Source organism: Microtus oregoni, unplaced genomic scaffold (assembly GCF_018167655.1).
Source record: "Microtus oregoni isolate MIOR12 unplaced genomic scaffold, Mior012 000004F_ref0000308, whole genome shotgun sequence".
NCBI lineage: Eukaryota > Metazoa > Chordata > Mammalia > Rodentia > Cricetidae > Microtus > Microtus oregoni.
The window spans coordinates 21,680,555-21,696,312 of NW_024543063.1; the positions used below are offsets into that span (position 1 = coordinate 21,680,555).

Genomic DNA, 15,758 nt, shown 5'->3' on the forward strand with positions numbered 1-15,758 from the left:
GGAGTTGATGGCTGTGTATCTTTCCAGGGAGGGTTGCCCAGGATAATGAACTTTTGGACTTTGATAAACCAGTTACTCTTACTTACCAGGAGGTATAAATAGATACTGAGTAACTTGAACTCTGGACAGAGGCTTCCTTTCGCCCGTTTTCTTTAAAACAGAGTTGAGGTGTGATGCACGGGGGTAAAAATACTCAGAACTTGTTAATGAGAGACAGTGTGCACATAGTCTAATCTCAGCACTCACTTTTGCAGTTGCTGAAAATGCTGTTGTCAAACAGTATTTTAAAATCGTCAGAAGTGTGTGTGTGTTTTAAATGAGTTTTAAATAATTCAGCACCATGCAGGCAACCAAAAATGACTTTATAAACGTACAGTCTAGTTTTGCATTACATATACTAGAAGGTACCATGAATTAAAAATGACCGCTCTCCCATCCATCGTGTACCAAGAACAGGCGTGGAGTTGATGGATGTTTGCTGTTGCTGGTTGCATTTTCCCATTAAAGAGTTGCGGTACAATCATTTCAATAGATGCTGTGTTGTGAAAATGGAGAGCCAGGTTCCAGACAGCAGGTCTTGTCTGGTTTGTCTGACAGGATGGCTGTCTCATGGCTGCCTCTCTGCTTCCTTCTGCATGCTGCAGGTCCTCTGTCTCTGTGGCCTTCCATGGAGTGATGGGTTGCTCAGTTTTTGCTAGCTAACGAGCCATTACTACCTGAGCTGCACCGGAGGAAGAGTTTATTGAAACTGACTCCTGTGTTCAAGAGCCGAACAGCAGGCAAGCAGCGGTCACAGACCACGGAGGCCTTTAGCCACATTTAGCATTGGGTCATTTATCACCCTTCTCTGGCGCTTCCTGTTCCGTTTCTTTTTAAAGGTGTGACAAAGAAAACCTTTTTATCCCCCTGTGAAAACTCATGCGTAGAAAGTGTAATGCTGCCCTTTCCTTCCTCCAGCCAAAAAGTAGCAAAGCACTATGGTTCTTCTGAAGACTAAACCCTTTTCTCTCACCATTCTGTTTATGACTGTTGTGAGTGTTTTCTGATAAAAATGGGAGTGGTCACAGAGACAGAAGTGACTGAACTTCTCTCTGAGCAGTCAAGTAGCTTTCAGGACAGCACATTTCATTTGTGTTTATAAGGTTTGGGAAGTGACTGAAAGCCACAGAGAGTCGTAGTTCAAGTGGAGAGCACTCTTCTTCAAACACCACATTGCAAACGTTGAGTAACTGCAGTAACTTTAAAGGTTTGCCCTAAGAAATTATACCCCAGTGTCTTTCAGAATACACTGTATATAACTGCCACCAGGTGTCTGGAGCATGCCAATCGTGACATGTTTAGCACATAGTGTGTGCAGTGGCACTTCACGTGCTCCAGCACCTGCTCACGTGGACCCCAAGCTATGGCCACCTGGTGGGAGTGTAAGGCTGGGGTGAATGGCAGGCGTTCCTTCTGTGCTCCTCATAGTTAAGGCGTTCCTTCTGTGCTCCTCATAGTTAAGGCGTTCCTTCTGTGCTCCTCATAGTTACGGCGTTCCTTCTGTGCTCCTCATAGTTAAGGCGTTCCTTCTGTGCTCCTCATAGTTACGGCGTTCCTTCTGTGCTCCTCATAGTTAAGGGCCTTCTGAGAGCTCTCAGCTTTAATGATTGGCCAAGCCCCCTTTTTGTCTAGATTTCTTAGATGTTTGCATTTAATAGAATAGGATACAGCTAAGACCCCACAGTGAAAAGCCAGAACTAAGCGTGGAAAAGGCAATGTTTTCTGAAAATAGTGACAGTGATTAAATCCACCCTATCAAAGAAGAGTTCAAATAGGCATGTGTTGTTTGTTTTTTTTTTTTCCAACATTTTGTTGAAGAATACCAATCAGCAGCGTAGATTACATTTTGGAAGTGTTTTGTGGTTCAGAATGTGAGCACGATGTTGCTAGACTTGAACTATGTGAACGGTCTTGCAACTGATCATCCTAATTGATGTTTTCTTATCCCTCTGTGTGCAGAGGTTAAATTCAAATCATACTTTTCCAGCGACCTTCAAATCCAGCCAGACTGCAAAAGGTGTTCTCTTAGCCTCCAGGCATGGAATTACTAGATAAATTCTCTCTTTTCAGTGTCCACAGGCTGAGTGCTGCACCTATATTTGGGCTTTCAAAGCCCCGGGTTCTGGGCTCAGCAGCTTCTAATTTTAGTTCCTTATCTGTAAAGTGAGACAGTAATTGTATTTAAGCCATAGTCTGTTGAGAGGCAACACAGAAAAAAGCTGCTGCCATGTTAGTATCTATGCGTTGCCATCTATGGGTGTTGGTGAAGTGACTGATGAATGAAGCCCAGAGCAGTCAGAGGCAGGTGGATCTCTGTGAGTTCGAAGCCAACCTGGTCTACAAGAGCTAGTTCCAGGACAGGCTCCAAAGCTACAGAGAAACCCTGTCTTGAAAAACCAAAAAAAACAAAAAAACAAAACAAAAACTAAACTAACCAACCAACCAAACAAACAAAAAACCCTTAAATTTGTATCAGTATACAAAAATCTGTATCAGTGTACAATATTCAAGACTATTAGTTGCTTTTCCAATATGATGTGGTTCAGAGGGTCAAACAGTTCACACAACTCTGGACCTCCACTCCAGTGTCTCCTCTTGCTCTACCTTATTAGTCATCTGCTGCTAAGTAGCAAATATTCTCAGACTACTGGCTTAAAGAAACACACGCTTGTCACAGCCACTTCTGTAGCTCAGGAGCCTGGATGCAGTTTGTCTGGGTGTCTGCTCAGGCTGTTCCGCACGCTGTAACAAAGGTATTAGCTAGCCCTGGTTTCTTCTGGAGGCTTGATTCAGCATGGATTTGCTTCCAGTCCTTATGGCTGTTACAAGAATTTGCTCCCTCATAGGTTGCTGGACTAAGAGTCATTGTCAATTGGAAGCAACTTCAAATTTTCTGTCTCTAGAATGGGTCCTAGTATACCAACTCCCTTCAAAGAGGAGTCTGCTAGTGAGGTGGACATTGTATTCTTAGGGTACATAATTATGAAAGAGACAAGCTTTATTCTGTTGGTTTACAAACAAGTCATGGGTCCCATTCATGGGCTTATCAAGGATTGAAGACCAGGAACATTTGTGCATAGAGCAAAGGAATGAGGGCCAGGAATAAGGGGGCATCTCAAAGTCAGCCTTCTTCCCCTTCACTCTCAGAAGGGCTTTCTCTGTGATGACAAAGATGACTATTAATTCTCTTCACAAGACCATCAGTTCGAGAAATAGTGTACTGGCATCCACTCTGGCTTTATTAACCACAGGACAGATTAGAAGGGCATTAGGTTGTTTCTACTACTGTTAAGAATACTGAAATACCAGGTTGGAGAAACCCATAGGACTGACTGACACCTGCTGCTATTGACCTCTCTTCCAATAGGCCGATCTCATCACTAGATTCTTAAGGTTATGTATAAAGCATAGCCATCAGAGGGGCCTGATGTAGGTCATGTACCTGTTCTCTAGCTATCAAGAAGGAAGGCAGGTAAGAGACTCAGTGTTCATTGTGGCCCTGGGGGTGAGGTTGACCTTCTTTGATTGACACGGATTTGAGCCCATACAGAGGGTTTGATAGATGTCCAATATTGCAGGCTGCATTGCAGAAGCAGTTTCCGCTCTAACGGACAGTTTTCTGCGTAGCTGATTGTTCTTCACTGTTGTTCAACATTAACAGATGGACCAATAAAGCTTTTAGGAAGCACAGTGTGATATTGATGGTTACTCATGGTATGTGAAACTGACAGCATGCCTAGGTCTCTGAGTCATGGAATAGGTAGGGCATGCCACTTTTTAATGCCTAAAGTTTTATTCATTCTAGATATAACTAGAGCAGAATGTGTTTTTTGCTGAAATTTTAGGATAACTTTATAGTCTAGTTTGCATCTCAGTTTTTTGTTGGATATATGTATCCAGGGGCTTCCCTAACTAGCCACCGTCATTGTTTTGTCCTTTGTGACTTATGTACATGTGAATAAACTGACTTATCATGTTTTCCTTATAGTGGTATTTTATTTGTGTTTTAATAAATAAAATTTGCCTGAAGATCAGAGTGCAGAGCTAAGCCTTGAGAGGCCAGGGAGTGGTAGCACACACCTTTAATCCCAGGACTCGAGGCCAGCCTGGGCTACACGAGATTGAATCTGTCTAAAAAAGAAAGAGAACTCACACAAAGATGATCCTAGCACTTGGGATCCCAGACCTTTAATCCCAGTACTAGGGAGGTGGAGACAGAAGTGATATGGCTGGGTGGAGAGAGGAATATAAGGCGGGAGGAGAAAGGAACTCACTCTTTTCTGTCTGAAGATTTTGTAGAGGTACGAGCTCTCTAGTGGTTAACTACTTGGCTTCTCAGATCTTCGGGCAAGCTTTATTTATTAAAACACAAATAATATACCACTGTATTTCCTTGAGGCTATTTTATTTTACATGGATGAGTGTTTGCCTGCATGTTTAAATGTTTGTATGTGTACTGCATGTATATAGTGTCTAGGAAATCAGAAGAGAGCATTGGAAGCCCTGGAGCTGGAATTATAGCTGGTTGCAAGCTACTGTGTAAGTGTTAGAAACTGAACCTGGGTCCTCAACAAAGGTAAAAGCTCTCTTAACCACGGAGCCATCTTTCTAGCCTCTTATTGGGTTTTTATAAAGCCCAGAGAATGTGTAAATCTTTTAAAATAAGTTCATGTTTTCCTACTGGAATTTGCCAAGTTATAACTACTCTTATATAACAACACAATACATTTAGTAAGATCAGCTTAGCCGGAGGCAACCCTGATGTCATTTCTATGTGGTAAATTATGAAATGCAGAATTTTGCCTACTGTTAAAATATTATCTTTACTGGTCCAATATATCAGCTGATACCAAGCCAGAGGAATTAGAATTTGGGGTTAAGATAGCAATTTTCAATACATTAGAATCACTGAGGAGAGTAAAAGCAACACTAAAAATTAGAAATAATCAAAGTCCAAGTAACTTTGAAAGCCTATTCATGAGATTCATAAATGCAGCCAGGGCTGAGAATCAACAGATCCAAGAGGCGGACCTGGGAAAGGGAGCCTGCCATAAATGTTGCCATGTGTACAGTGGCAATGCAGAAGTCATTGCCACAGCCCCACTGTTGAGTCTGTCTCTGTTGCCCCTTCGCCTTGAACTTCCTTTAATGGATGTCAGCCTCTTCCTGCAGCTGTAGCGGGCACAGCTACCAAGGGGGCAGTCATTGCTAGTTCCGGAAATACCTTCAAAGGGCTGAGCTCTTGAGAGTGTTATGTTTACTTCATCACAGAAGCAAACTTGAAGATCGGGCCATAAACACTCTTACCCCTCTTCTACTTTTTGTTTACTTTCTGGAGGTGATGGGAAAATACTCAGGCACATGGGCTCCAGAAGCGTTTCTATCTGTAGTGATGGCAGATGGCAGAACATTTTCACGTGCCAAGTCGGGTTTCCTCTACCAGAGTGCAGTATGGAAGTGATCATAGCCTCATTCAAACATTCCTTTTCACCATGTGCACTTCAGCTGTGGGGGAAAGGTTTCTGTCTATCAGCTCCGTATGTTGGAGATTTACTAGGAATCCCAAGAATTTGTGCATGCAAAATTCACGTGAGCAATGCTTTGAAAAGAAAAATTTGTGCGGTCTCATGATTAAAGGTTATCAGTTAAGTAAACATTCAGTAAGCATATTCCAGGTGGTTTTATACTGTATAAGGTTGTTTTTAGTTGTCATAAAGATTAGTAGGGGAGTTTCTGGCATTTGTTGTAGTGGGGCCAAAGGTGCGACGTATTGTACAGCCTGTAGGACAGTCCCCTCAAGAATGGTCCCTTGTGTGTGTATTGTACAGCCTATAGGACAGTCCCCTCAAGAATGGTCCCTTGTGTGTGTATTGTACAGCCTGTAGGACAGTCCCCTCAAGAATGGTCCCTTGTGTGTGTATTGTACAGCCTGTAGGACAGTCCCCTCAAGAATGGTCCCTTGTGTGTGTATTGTACAGCCTGTAGGACAGTCCCCTCAAGAATGGTCCCTTGTGTGTGTATTGTACAGCCTGTAGGACAGTCCCCTCAAGAATGGTCCCTTGTGTGTGTATTGTACAGCCTGTAGGACAGTCCCCTCAAGAATGGTCCCTTGTGTGTGTATTGTACAGCCTGTAGGACAGTCCCCTCAAGAATGGTCCCTTATGTGTGTATTGTACAGCCTGTAGAAGAGTCCCCTCAAGAATACATACATATGCACACTCACCCCACACAGCATATGTTCTTCTGAGGGACTAGTAAAGGTGAAAAATCTGCTTATAATCATAAGCCAAACCTTCTTTGAGCCAAACCTCAATTGTACTTTTAATGTAAACACAGCAAACTTTTTGGCGCAGATTTAATATATACTGACTGTTTCCAGGGAAAATTGTAAGCTGAATTGTGAATGTAAGTTGGGTGGGAGTTGTACTCTGCTGTTTGGTATCAGGAGTTATTCACTCTCATGTGAAATCATGTCACCACTGGAACCAACCCGTGATACTGGAGTCACAGAACACCATGCTGGAGAACAGCCTGTGTTTGTTATCCCCACTTTATTTAAATCCCATGCACAGGTGGAGGAGAAGGCTTGTGTCTCCTGTAGTGCTTTGCTGGGACATGTATGATTCATATAGATTATCATGTTACTTTTAATTTTTCTTATTTTTACCTGGAGGATGTTGTGTTGAGCTGTGGCTGAGTGTATATGTGGAAGGAGTATTACTTGTAAATTTCACTTGATGAAAGTAAGGGAGATTTCTAGATATTTGGGTTATAAGGGAGCACTGACTGTAGGAACGTTGTGCCTTGTTTCAGCTGCAGGGTGACGACAGACAGGCTGACAGTGCAGGAAACTCCAGAGTCTTTCAAGGACACAGAGGACCCTGCAGGAACCAGGACAGCAGTCCTAAGGGAAAGCACAGGCCCAGGGCTTTGCTGGGGTTAGCTGGCTACGATGAGAGGCAAAGGGAACTGGGCCTGCCGAGACCTGGAGTGCCAAAGTACCTTCTGCAAATTGCTTGAGCGTGGGCCAGTGAAGGACTGGGGACGGGCAAGGAGAGGCTAGAAGAACACACACCAAGGGTCTCCAGACCTTGCTTGCATTCTAATCTAGCAACACCGAGGAGCTATCAAAGTGTTGGAGGTTAGTATTGGTTTGCATGGTAGGCCGTCCTTGTCTCTCACACTGTAGCCAGCATCCTGAGCCGGGGATGGGTTGACCTGACCCAGTGGGAGAGCGAGGCAAGGTTGTGTGGACTCTGGAAATATCAGATTGGGCCATAGAGGCCGTCTGCTATGGCTCCTGAGCTCACTGTCATTTTACTGCTTTGTCCCAGAAGCAGAGGTGTGTGTGTGTGTGTGTGTGTGTGTGTGTGTGTGTGTGTGTCTGTCTGTCTGTCATGGGCAGGTGGCAGATTTATTAACAAGCAGGGTCTTCTCAGCATCGAACATGAATATGGGGAAAGAGAAACCAAGGATGTCTCTGGCCAGGCGAAGTGTCTGTTAGAGATTCATTTATTTTGCACACAGTTTCTCTCGTTCTCACTTGCTTTGCCACAATGTTCCATTTTGCTTTGAAAGAGATTGGGAAACAGCACAGATTCTGAAGATACATAGAGTACAAACTGAGACATTATGGTTTTGATTTAGAGTGTTGTTTAGAAATGGAGGAACATGTTCTTAGAACCTACCCGGACAACAAAAGTATTTGAAAGATTTATCTACATTAGTGAGAAACACTTCTTTTTTAGATGATTTATTTTTATTTTATGTACCTTGGTGTTTTGCCTGCCTGTGTGTCTGTGTGAGTGATTGGATCCCTTGAAGCAGGAACTATAGACAGTTGTGAGCTGCCCTGTAGGTGCTGGAAATTGAACCAGAGTCCTCTGGAAGAGCAGCAGTGCTCTTAACCACTGAGCCATCTCTCCAGCCTTGAGAAACACTTCTTAAACAGAGAGCCTTTCTCAGCTTCTCCTACTTTTTTATCTCTTGAAATAACAAAATTAACAAGACACTATTATAAAACATCTGAAAAATAGGGCAAACTCATAGCTAACATTGTCTTACTGTTTTTGTGTATTTTCTTTTTGTTTTTATACATGTGTGTTTATGTATATATGATATGTTACATGGTACACATAAAAATACATCGGTATACAGATATTCTAAGAGTGGGATTAAATGGAGCTGGGAGCAGTAATTTGAATCATTCTTTAATTTCCAGTTTGCCAACCAGCATCTGGTAAATCCTAGACATCTGTGTTTAGTTGCCTTACAGGCTTCTTGATGAGCATATGAAAGCCGAGCTCTCCAGTGGCCCCACATCCTTCCATTTGTTTTTTCTAGTATTCCTCATCTCCGTTAAAGTCCATCAGCCATTAGCTCACAACTCGGAAACCGATGTCTCCTTTTCCTCCCTTTCTACACTGAATCCACCAACAAGTGCTTTCATTCTGCCTGCAAAGCAGGACCAAAAGCAACTTGAAAAGAAAACTTTATTTGGTTTCCATAACTTGAGTCACTGTCCACTGAGGGAAGCCGAAGAGAAACTCAAACCAGGCCTGAACCTGGAGGCAGGAGCTGATGCAGCAGCCATAGAGAGCGCTGCTTACTGTCTTGCTCCTTGTGCCTTGCTCAGATGGCTTTCTTTCAGAACCCAGACCAGCAGCTCATTGTGGGTGGAACCCTATCAGCCACTAATTTAAAAATGTCCTACAGGCATGCCAGCAGCCCAGTCTTAGGGAGGCATTTGTTCAAAAGCTAGCCAGTGTACCTCCCGAGTGTGCCAGCTTCAAATCTTACAATCCCTTTAAATGACCCTTAAGGAATCAACCCACACCACTCCATGGAAAGTAAACTGCTTCCTTACACTTACAACGCACGGTATCTGTGTCTGTCTGTCTTTCTGCCCTTCCATTTGTCTTCATATTTGCCTCAGTAGATTATAAGCTTCAGGAAGCAGGCGCTATGTTGTCTTGTTTATATAGTTATCAGTCAATAAATATTTGAGTAAATGAATCAGTTCTTAGTGACTCGGTTTAAGAAATCCTGTGCTTGGCATAGGTGGGTGGAATTGACAGCCAGGGAGTTGTCAGCATCATCTTTGCTTTTAGAATGACTTCTCTACCTTTGCAGGACTATTATTATTATTATTATTATTATTATTATTATATAATATTATTTTAATATACTAAAGTTTTGTTATGATGATTTTGTGCACATATATTGTCTTAGTTAGGGTTTCTGTTGCTGTGAAGAGACATTTTGACCATGACAACTCTTTAAAGGAATACACTTAATTGAGGCTGCCTTGCAAGTTCAGAGGTTTATTCCATTATTATCAAGACAGGAAGCATGACACTCAGACATGCATGGTCCTGGAGAAGGAGCCAAGAATTCTATATCTGTGTCCACAGGCAACAGGAAGAGACAGAGGCACTGGACCTGGCTTGAGCTTCTAAAACCTCAAAGCCTACCCCCAGTCACACTTCCTCTAACAAGGCCACACCTCCTAATAGTGCCACTCCCTAGTGACCAAGCATTCAAATGTATGAGTCTATAGGGGCTGTTCCTAAACAAATTATAATATGTTATTACTGTACTCATTATGACCCCATTTTTCCTTTCATCCCCTTCATGCTCCCCTCCCCCTCTCCCCACAACCCTCCCCTCTGCTTTCCCCAATTTCTATGCAGATCTCATTTGGTAAGCCCCAAGTAGAAGTCCTCAGAAGTAGTCTGTTGCCAGTCCCATGTCTGCAGTTGACATCATGTTAAATAAAACAAAATAGATAGCACACATATATAGTCCTGCCTTTACAGCGTACCAAGAAGGAGCTACAGTACCTGTGATGCCAGTGGTGGTGATGTCAGTGGCTGTGATGTCAGCGGGGGTGATGTCAGCGGTGGTGATGTCAGCGGGGGTGATGTCAGTGGGGGTGATGCCAGCGGGGGTGATGCCAGCGGGGGTGATGCCAGCGGCGGTGATGCCAGCGGGGTTGATGTCAGCGGGGGTGATGTCAGCGGCGGTGATGCCAGCGGCGGTGATGCCAGCGGCTGTGATGTCAGTGGTGGTGATGTCAGTGGCGGTGATGTCAGTGGTGGTGATGTCAGTGATGTAAGTAAGGGTGATGTCAGTGGTGGTGATGTCAGTGGCTGTGATGTCAGTGGCGGTGATGCCAGTGGCAGTGGGGAGGCATGGTAAAACTGTTTACAGACTCAGTCTTTCCTGCATTTCATGGCCAAAAATTCATGCTGGTTGAGTGGCCAGGGAGGACATCAAGAGCAGAAAATAGGCCATTTAGGGACATTTCATCTTGGGAAGAAACAGGAAAACGCTCCGCTGTGGCATTAATATTCAGAACTGTCAGAAACATTCTGCCATGCACCCCGCACTGCTAACTCGAGACCATTTATTCAATTCCCCAAGCCCCAGAGCTTCTGATCAGCTCAGTTCCCAACTGGTGTTAATCACTTTTACAGGAAGAAATTATGGCAAGTTCTCAGGCCCTTTTCCAACATCTTCCTCTATCATGTCCAACACTGTGTCTCCATCAGGCCCTGTCCTTAATGAGGTCATGGGCTCTGTTGACACTGGGAGACACCGTCTGTAGTCACGCACTGCCTGCTTTCTGAGCCGTGCTTGTGCTTGAGAGGACTCACTCTTCATCTGCGGGGAGAGTTAGCCGTTTCGCAGAGGAGGACCTTTCTAGCCGGACAGCTTTCAACCTCACTTTCAGATTTGGATCCTTTAACAGTGGCACGTGAGAACAGGAGTGCTTTACATAACAAGTTAACTCACCCTTACAAATGCCCTCTTAAAGGGTGACAGTCAGTGTATGGTGATTCCCTCCAGAGGAAAGAACTTGTTGGTTTGAATGATCTCTGCATACCATTTACAAAACTGAACCCTGCTGCCGGGTGGTGGTGGCGCATCCCAGCACTCGGGAGGCAGAGGCAGGCAGATCTCTGTGAGTTCGAAGGCCAGCCTGGTCTACAGAGCTAGTTCCAGGACAGGAACCAAAAAGCTATGGAGAAACCCTGTCTCGAAAAATCAAAAAAAAAAAAAAAACCCAAAAACTGAACTCTGCAGTGTCTCAGTTTTTCTCAGAAGTTGCCCTTCCACCATCGTTATTCTAGGGAGATTTTAACTTTTCGTCTTTTATTTTTTGTCTTTTCCCCTCACATGCCCACGTAAATATGTGTCAGCAAGTAAACAACAGCTACAGATCTCAAAAATTGCCATGGCTGGGAATTTTTTTAACTCGAGAAACACATGAGAGAGACATATATCAAAAAGCATAGCAAATTGTAAGCAGGTTAAGTAACTCCCGTGTGAAACTCGAATGCTGGCAGTGTTGTGAGCACGTGTCCACCATAAAGAGACGGCTTAAAAAGCTGGGAGGAAAGACAGATCGTATATGGAGGAGGTGGCTGCCTCCATTTCTTAACAGCAGCAGTGGATCCTATATCTGACATCAAACAGATAGCATAAAATAAAGACCCTTTAGAACACCCAGACACTAAGAAGATGTTTTTCCCTTTTCAGACAATAGCTGAAAGAATCTCTAAAAGATACATTTTAACAAGAAGAAAACTGACCCCAGAAATGGATGATACCATTGCAGAAACAATGACAAAATAATTTGGACAAGGAATAAACTCAAATACTTTGCATAAATGACTGCCTTTTGCAGTGATTTGATTACTAAAGAATGGTTTGGGTCACTATTGTTTTATGTTTATCTTTGAGGCAAGGTCTCACTCTGTAGCCTAGGATGGTCTGAGACTCACTATGTAGTCCAGGCTGCTCTGGAACTCGTGGCCATCCTCCTGTGTCTGGCCCCCAGATTTGGAGACTGAGGCACTACCCCAGTGTAACAGTGTTTTCCCACAACCACCTTGTCGAGTACAACCACCTTGGCATGAGGCTAGTCTCTGAGGTGCTTCTGCTGTAATCAATGGCTTTCATGCCAGGTTGTTGATGTCAATATCCACGCATAGCTGAAAACAAATAGCTAGCCTTGAGATCAAAGTTTCTATTGCACATTTATAGTTTATAGTCATTGTGATGGTTTGTACTGGTTGACACACTGACAAGATCTTGTCAGAAGATAAACTCTGAACCCTCATGCCTGTGAGGAACTGTCTAGGTCAGGTTAATTCAGGTAGAAGGACTCTCCTTAACTGGGCTGGGGTCTTGAAGTGAATCAAACAGAAGGGAGCTAGGTACCAGTATTCATTCCCGACTGCTCTTGACTGTGGATACATTGCAGCCAACTGTGTCACGCTGTCCCTGTGTTTTCCGGAGCCAAGCTGGACTGTACCCCCAAAACTAAGGGAAAATAAGTCCTTCATTTTTTCAATTATTTTTGTCCAGTTTTTTTTTTATCACAGTAATAGAAAAAGTAACTACTATAGAAACTGATGCTGAGAAGTGGATCCATTGCTGTGCTAAGCCAGACCATGTGTTTCCCAGAAACTTGCTTGAAGGAGGACTGCGGAAGATTTTGGCTTTGGGGTTAGAAAAAGCCTTGGGCACTGTAAGCAGAACTTAACAGACCATTTTGGTGGGTGCTTAAAATACAAGGATGCTGAAGAGAAATGTGTGCAGTGAAGACCCAGCCTAGGAGGTTTCGAAGGGAGCAAAGATGCTGTTCGGACTGGCTTGAGGCCATTTTGGGGTACTCAGTAGTGTCTTTCCCGTGTTCTGAGATCACAGCAGTAATGGGAATGTGTGCCCTGTGCCACTGTGTTTTGGAAGTGTGACCCTTGTTTTTATTTTATGGAGACAAGAGATCACTTGGAGTCTCAGTGTTGGAATCAAAAGCCTATGCAGACTTTCTAGTGGGACAAAATATATTCTATAGTACTAAATGACCTAAGGGGTCAAGAGGAGGGCAGCTTTGGTTTAAAACTAACACATTTGAGTGTCAAGTCAACAAGGGGCAGACTTGTGATGGATTAATATTGATTACCAACTTGCCAGGGTCTAGACCCAACCAGGAGACAAGCCTGCTTGTGAAGGATTATCTAGGTTAGGTTACATGAGATAGAAAGACAAAGACCCCATCCCACTCCTGACTGTGGATACAGTGTGACCAGTCACCTCGAGCTCCTGCTCTCATGAGGCTGTTCCAGATGAGCAGAAATCAAGCCTTCCCTTCCTCCTTTGGTCAGGTATTTTATCTTAGTACTGAGGACAGTTACTAAGGCAGTCATAACACTGCGTTTTCTAATAGGGCAGGTACATTTGAAAGTTGTCTTGTCATCGCTCCAAAGTCCAAGGCTTCCTTTTGTGCCTAAAGGTAACTCCTAGCTCAGTCTCTTACATTGAGGACGCCTGTATCTTCGAGGAAAGGAAGGCATTCTAGTGAATGGTTATCAGCTGCCGGGAAGAGTCATGATACTCTTTAAAACAAGCTGTCTTCCTTTTCTGTGGGGAACTTTCCCCTTTCTCTGTAGGAAGCTTCCCTCCTTTTGTGCGTGATGTGAAATATCTAGTTTTGATCAAGATCATATGTTTTCTTTTTATTTCAAAAGCGAACACTTTTTCTGAGCATAGATGAAGTAATAAAAATAGCTGATTTTCTTGTGGTAGGAGCTTTATGCCACTGTTCAGGATGGGAGCCGTGTTCCCCTTTGCTATTTTAATTATATCAGAGCAATTAGATTATAACTCATACTTTTGAAACCCCATTATAAAGATAAGGAATTCATTTTGCTGTATAATGCTCCAAACTGTAAATGAGATTTAAGATTAATTGTCTAATAGGTTGGATTTTAAATGGAAACTCTTTACATTTTATTTTGTATCTGTATGATTCACCGTGAAGCTTGCTTTAAAAGGTTTCAGAATTACTGATTCTTCTTTGTATTTAAACTGAAGTCAATTTCTATTTAAATCAAAGTTTTTTTTTCCTTTAAACTATCACTTTCTCACTTCTAGGTGGAGATGTTTGTGTTGTTATTGTTGTTGATGATGATGGTTGAATAGAGAATAAGAACATAAACATGGGGCAGGAGAGGGGGTATCGTAATAAAAAGCCCAGTTCCTCCTGTCCTTCCCATAACACGGAAAACACTGAGCCAATTCCGTATTTTTATTATCAGGTTATAAATTCCACGAGGTAGATCTCTGATGAAAGCAATAGTCTTCTCAGCCTATGGGTATAGCTGGGTATGTGGTAGAGTGAGGTAGAGGAACAGCCCTGAGGGCAGGCAGCGGAGGAGGAGTTCCTGGTTTCTGACAGAGGTGCAGTTAAACTTGGACTCCGGGCCACAGAGAGGGTGAGGATGTGTGGAGATGCTTGTGGTGGGTCCTGGGGCTAAGGGAAAAGATGATCGAAGCAGGAAGTGGAGTCACGTGCATGCTTCCTGTTCTGTAAGTAAACCAGTAGAGGTCAGAGGGAGGCAGTCACGCGGCTTGCGCTCTGGCTGAATACTTCTTGTGGGAGTGGTTGGAGCAAATGCTCCAGGTGGCGGATTAGCTGGTTTGCTTTTGCTCATTCAACATGCACTCACCTGGTGCTTACCTTGTATCGAGTGCCGGACTTTTCCTAATAGTTCAGTCGGGAACCCATAAGGACTTGCATAGCTGGAGTGGGAAGGGGTACAAAAGCTGCATTGGGCGTGACAATCCTCACAAGCTGGAGCTTACCACTGTGTGGAAATGAGACCCGAGAACAAGGCCAGTTTAGGGTAAAGGGGTATGTGCACATTTGTGTGCGTTTTCATGATGCCCGCCGCTGACAATCCATCAGGTACTCCAGGTGAGGGACTCGGCCATCTTACTGGTAAAATGTCCGGCTCAGTAAATCCCTAGTTACTCCTAAACTTGGGCTGCATGAATGCCACAGATATAGTCCCCAGTCCACAACCAACCTGGTCTCTAGAAATACTGCTGTCTTGATAGATGTGTGCATCTGAAAACATGTTTTACAAGTGATTGCCAGACTTCCGCAGTAATTCCAGAAGAATAGACCCATTTGATGCACAACCCATCTTCCAAGCTTGAAGTCTCTTAACTGTTGTTCTTGCCGAGTGACCCAAAGGTCTTTATGAAAACAGAGGAGGCAGTGCCTGGGGGCATCTGGCCTGAGTTTGGGTGGCTCATTGTTCTACATGAATAAACACGCAGCTGTCTGCTGTGCCGTGAACGTGGCTAGACACTGGCCCTCACAATGGCTGGGCCATCCAGATTGAATTCTGAGCAGACAATACTGACTCCATTTTGTGATGATGAGAGGTCCAGGGAAGAAATGGAAGTAATTTAATGGCTTGTCGTCGCCGAAGATGTCCACTGCGGAGAAGCAAGCAGATTTGTTTCAGTTAAGGAAGGATGATGTGTTTTAGATGTGTGAGCATTATTATTCATCACCCTGGTTTGGGGTTTTGTTTTTAAGGTAGGAAATGTTGTTCTGTGGACTGAGTGAAACGCGACTCAGCATAAAAGGCTCACAGTGGAACAAAGCGTGCAGACTGTGAGTGATTGGCACGCGCCTGGCTAATGAGAAGACAGTGTCTCTAATCAGCAACAGAACAAACACTCACAAGGCTCCCTTTCCCTCCTAGGACATCCTTCGCTGGGCACCTGGCCGGCATCCTTGTGGGACTGATGTACACTCAGGGGCCTCTGAAGAAAATCATGGAGACATGTGCAGGTACAGAATGAGACACTTGACCTGGCAGCAGTTTGAGGTTCATGTTCATGTGCATAGGAGC

At 43.8% G+C, this 15,758-nt stretch overlaps 1 protein-coding gene across 2 annotated transcripts in view; it reads left to right on the plus strand.

Annotated features, from left to right (window-relative positions):
* Positions 1 to 15,758, plus strand: part of Rhbdd1 (rhomboid domain containing 1) — a 123,342-nt gene that overhangs the window by 42,364 nt on the left and 65,220 nt on the right. For both annotated transcript variants that reach the window (XM_041650756.1, XM_041650757.1), the window contains exon 4: positions 15,609 to 15,697. In XM_041650756.1, the coding sequence (XP_041506690.1) occupies positions 15,609 to 15,697 (89 nt within the window). The remainder of the gene's footprint in view (positions 1 to 15,608; positions 15,698 to 15,758) is intronic.